The sequence below is a fragment of the Vitis riparia genome, chromosome 5 (genome assembly GCF_004353265.1).
Source record: "Vitis riparia cultivar Riparia Gloire de Montpellier isolate 1030 chromosome 5, EGFV_Vit.rip_1.0, whole genome shotgun sequence".
Taxonomy (NCBI): Eukaryota; Viridiplantae; Streptophyta; class Magnoliopsida; order Vitales; family Vitaceae; genus Vitis; species Vitis riparia.
The window spans coordinates 5,641,936-5,646,706 of record NC_048435.1 but is presented as its reverse complement, the minus strand read 5'-3'; the positions used below and the strand labels follow the sequence as shown (position 1 = coordinate 5,646,706).

General features: G+C 40.7%; 1 protein-coding gene across 1 annotated transcript; it reads left to right on the top strand.

Annotated features, from left to right (window-relative positions):
• The first annotated feature begins 940 nt into the window (after nucleotides 1-940).
• Nucleotides 941-4,044, top strand: LOC117914085 (putative calcium-transporting ATPase 13, plasma membrane-type). Its single transcript, XM_034829274.1, is given in 2 exon segments — nucleotides 941-3,321; nucleotides 3,324-4,044. Coding segments are annotated over 2 exon segments (3,033 nt in total). The 5' UTR covers nucleotides 941-956; the 3' UTR covers nucleotides 3,992-4,044.
• Nucleotides 4,045-4,771: the final 727 nt, after the last annotated feature.

Genomic DNA, 4,771 nt, shown 5'->3' with positions numbered 1-4,771 from the left:
TCTTCTTATTTATTAATTTTTCTCTAAGAATGATCCTCTAATGTGGTCAATACCTCTTCTTTTCCTCTCATGGCGTTCTGAACAAGGGAAAAACTTTTGAACAATTTAAGTTATACTGTACATTCCCTGATATATATACCAACAGAGCTTTGTGGACCAAAGCTTCTTAGTTCTTGCCTCTCCCAGACGTGGAAGCTGCGAAATGCCGAAATCTTCTGGTGGTGTGCAAGTAAGTATGGAGAAAGATGATTAGAATTATTAGAAACAAATGAAAAGTCCATTAACCGACCCCAATTACCGACTGAAAAAAAAGGAAGGCAAAGCGAGGAAGCAATGAAACTACATCTGAAACCTGCGTTTCATGACCTGTAATATTCGGCTGAATGATTATGAAAGCTTCGCGGCCACAGTTGAAGTTGGATTCTTTACGCTTTAGTATTAAAAAGACACGCACGTCGACCTTCAAAAGTCAAAACTAAGCACTTTCGCATCACCCAGCGCAGCCGGAGCTATTGGTGGTTGTCTTGAGATCCTCGAAAACGAGTCTTTTGACACTCCTGGAAATTTCTGGGTACCGCGTTGACTAGTCAACTATATTTTTTCTTTTATTTATTAACATACTATTTCCTATTTTATTTATTATCCTTGTGCACTAAGAATTAGCTAGAAGCCAATGTACACCCGACAAACATGATCTTCTCAGTATAAACACTTCATATTCAATGAAATACACGGGCTCTACTCTCCTATAAGAATGGCAACTCCTTAACCTTAACACATGCATTCACAAGGTTGTTCCCATTTCGTGGTTTTTAGTCTCACACATTTTCTTCATATACATTAGCTTCAATTTTCATTTCCTTCATTCTTTTTTCTTTCATCGTGGTACGTTACTTTGTTTTCATCTTCGTGTCCGCTTCATCATCTTTATCAGACTCTTTTGTCTGTTGAAAAACATGTCTAACATTTTGCATGTTAACTTAAATTGCATAGAGTCCATACTCGATGTGCCAGCCACCCTTAGCAGACCCAACAAGAAATGGCATTCGGCCTTTGCTACCATCTATTGTTCCAGGGCCCTTCATTCTCTTCTCAATAAGAAGAAAAGCAGCAAACTCCCGCTTAGTACTCCTTCCTTTGTTATCGTCAGTGTTGAGCCCCACGTTGCCTTCTCAAACATTGATCACACAAGCCTCACTGCAGTGGTGAAAGAGAAAAACTTAGATCAACTTCGCGAATTGGGAGGAGTTGAAGGTGTGGCTGACGCTCTAAAAACAGATACCAAAAATGGCATCCATGGTGCTGTTAAAGATGTAGCTGAAAGGCAGGAAACGTTCGGTTCAAACACATACCCGAGGCCGCCTACTAAAAGCTTCTTCTACTTTGTGTTGGAAGCTTTTAAGGATATTACCATTCTCATACTTCTAGCTTGTGCCACACTCTCCCTCGGTTTCGGAATTAAAGAGCATGGGCTGAAGGAAGGGTGGTATGATGGTGGAAGCATATTCGTTGCTGTCTTTCTAGTCATTTCTGTTTCTGCTGTGAGTAACTTCAGGCAAAACCGACAGTTCGAAAAGTTGTCCAAAGTCAGCAACAACATCAAGGTTGAGGTCGTTAGAGATGGGCATCGTCAGCAGATTTCTATTTTTGAAATCGTTGTTGGCGATGTTGTTTGCTTAAAAATCGGTGACCAAGTTCCTGCTGATGGCTTATTCTTGGACGGTCATTCACTACAAGTGGATGAATCCAGCATGACCGGGGAGAGCGACCATGTTCAAGTTAATAGCACCCAGAATCCATTCTTGTTTTCTGGAACCAAAGTGGCTGATGGATATGCTCAAATGCTCGTGACTTCTGTTGGTATGAACACAATATGGGGGGAGATGATGAGCACAATCAGCCGCAACATTAATGAACAAACACCCCTACAAGCCCGTCTTAACAAGCTGACTTCTTCAATAGGCAAGGTTGGTTTGGCCATTGCTTTTCTAGTTCTTGTCGTGTTGGTGGTTCGCTACTTCACAGGGAATACAGAAGATGAGAACGGAAATCAGGAGTTCTATGGTAGCAAGACAAAGGCTGATGATATAGTGAACGCCATGGTCAGAATCATTGCTGCAGTAGTTACCATCGTGGTTGTGGCAATTCCAGAAGGCTTGCCTTTGGCCGTCACGCTCACACTTGCTTATTCAATGAAGAAAATGATGGCTGACCAGGCTATGGTTCGGAAGCTCCCTGCCTGTGAGACCATGGGTTCTGCAACTACAATTTGTACTGATAAAACAGGTACCCTTACTCTGAACCAGATGAAGGTGACAAAGTATTGGCTTGGCAAAGAACCTGTTGAAGATTCCTCTTCAATTGCCTCAAATGTTCTCAAACTGATTCAACAAGGAGTTGCTCTGAACACAACTGGTAGCATTTACAGGGCCACTTCAGGCTCTGAATTCGAGTTCTCTGGTAGTCCCACAGAAAAAGCCATACTTTCTTGGGCTGTTCTGGAACTTGATATGGATATGGAGAGACTAAAGCAGAATCATACCATTCTTCATGTTGAAGCCTTCAATTCGGAGAAGAAAAGAAGCGGGATTTTAATGAGGAAGAAGGCTGACAACAAAATGCATGTGCACTGGAAGGGAGCAGCAGAGATGATATTAGCAATGTGTTCAAGTTACTATGATGCTTCTGGAAGCATGAAAGATCTGGATGATGCTGAAAGGCTGACATTTGAGCAAATAATTCAAGGTATGGCCGCTAGCAGCCTCCGTTGCATTGCTTTTGCACATAAACAAATTCCTGAGGAAGAGCAGGAAAGTAGCGAAGGCTGGCAAAAGCTAACAGAAGACAGCTTGACCCTCATAGGACTTGTGGGGATAAAAGACCCATGTAGACCAGGGGTAAGAAAAGCTGTGGAGGATTGCCAATACGCTGGAGTGAATGTCAAAATGATTACCGGTGATAATGTCTTCACTGCAAGAGCAATAGCCACTGAATGTGGAATACTAAGACCTGATCAAGACATGAATAGTGAAGCAGTGGTAGAAGGTGAGGTTTTCCGGAAGTACACCCCAGAGGAGAGAATGGAGAAAGTGGATAAAATCTGTGTGATGGCTAGATCCTCTCCCTTTGATAAACTTCTCATGGTACAATGCCTGAAACAGAAAGGCCATGTGGTTGCAGTGACAGGTGATGGCACAAATGATGCACCAGCATTAAAAGAAGCTGACATAGGACTTTCCATGGGGATTCAGGGCACAGAAGTGGCAAAGGAGAGTTCAGATATCATCATCTTGGATGATAATTTTGCTTCAGTGGCAACAGTTTGAGATGGGGAAGATGTGTTTATAACAATATCCAGAAATTCATCCAGTTTCAGCTGACTGTGAATGTTGCAGCCCTGGTAATCAACTTTGTGGCAGCAGTTTCAGCTGGTGAGGTTCCATTGACAGCAGTGCAGTTATTGTGGGTGAACTTGATCATGGACACATTAGGCGCCCTGGCCCTCGCCACAGAGCAACCCACCAAGGAGCTGATGGAGAAACCACCCGTGGGTCGGACAGAGCCACTTATCTCCAACATCATGTGGCGGAATATATTAGCCCAAGCTTTGTATCAGATAGCTGTCCTCTTGACCCTACAGTTCAGAGGAGAATCAATCTTTGGAGTGAGCGAGAAGGTAAAGAATACCTTGATATTCAATACTTTTGTGCTTTGCCAAGTCTTCAATGAATTCAATGCAAGGAAGCTCGAGAAGAAGAATGTGTTTAAGGGGCTACATAAGAACAAGCTATTTTTGGGGATCATTGGGATGACCATTATCCTTCAGGTGGTTATGGTGGAGTTTTTGAAGAAATTTGCAGATACAGAGAGGTTAAATTGGGGACAATGGGGTGCATGCATTGGAATTGCTGCAGCATCTTGGCCAATTGGTTGGGTTGTCAAGGGCATACCTGTTTCAGATAAACCATTCCTAAGCTATCTAAAGTGGTAGGAGCATCAGTTCAGATATACAGATTATTTTTTATACTCAAACTTCCCTCTACAAAGCAGTATCTATTCATTTATTAGATTTTTTTTTTTTTTTCATTCTCATGGTGGATTTGTAATTGATGTATGGTTGAATTTACGAAAATTATATGAATTTTTTTAAAATCATAGAGTCATTTCTTATGAAGCTTTTTGTGTTTCAGTTCATATAAATGTAACCCTGTGATTGTAAACTTGGACACCTGTTTCTTCTTGTTGGTATCAAGTCAGGGCAGGGATGACAGAGGAGATGTAATAATCATGTATCAACAGTATAGGGAAAGAATAAAACCAGTCACAAGTTCCAGAATAGTATAAATTCTGCAACATATGGTGATTACAAGACTAATCAAATAGAAGGCACAAAGAAACAAACAAGGATTGAGTGATGCAAGCATTACAATTTTAATAGTCTATAGCTTCAATGGGAGGAAACTTAGAAAAAAAAAAAACAGAAATCTTAGTATATGTTTGGATACACTTCTTGTTTTTTGTTTTTAAAAATAATAGTAGTAAGAACTTCAATACTAAAAGTGAAAACTTTTAAGGTTTATTATACCTTACCCCTTCAACCTATAATGTGTTTTGCATATTATCCCTTTAAGTTCAAAATCAAGCAATGTACCCCTCATCCTTTATACTTGCATGCAATGTGCATTTTTTGAGAGACGATGTTATTTTTTTGAACGGAAAGACAAGTGCTCTCCACATGACCGAGAGTAAAAAGGTCAATTTTTTAAAAAAC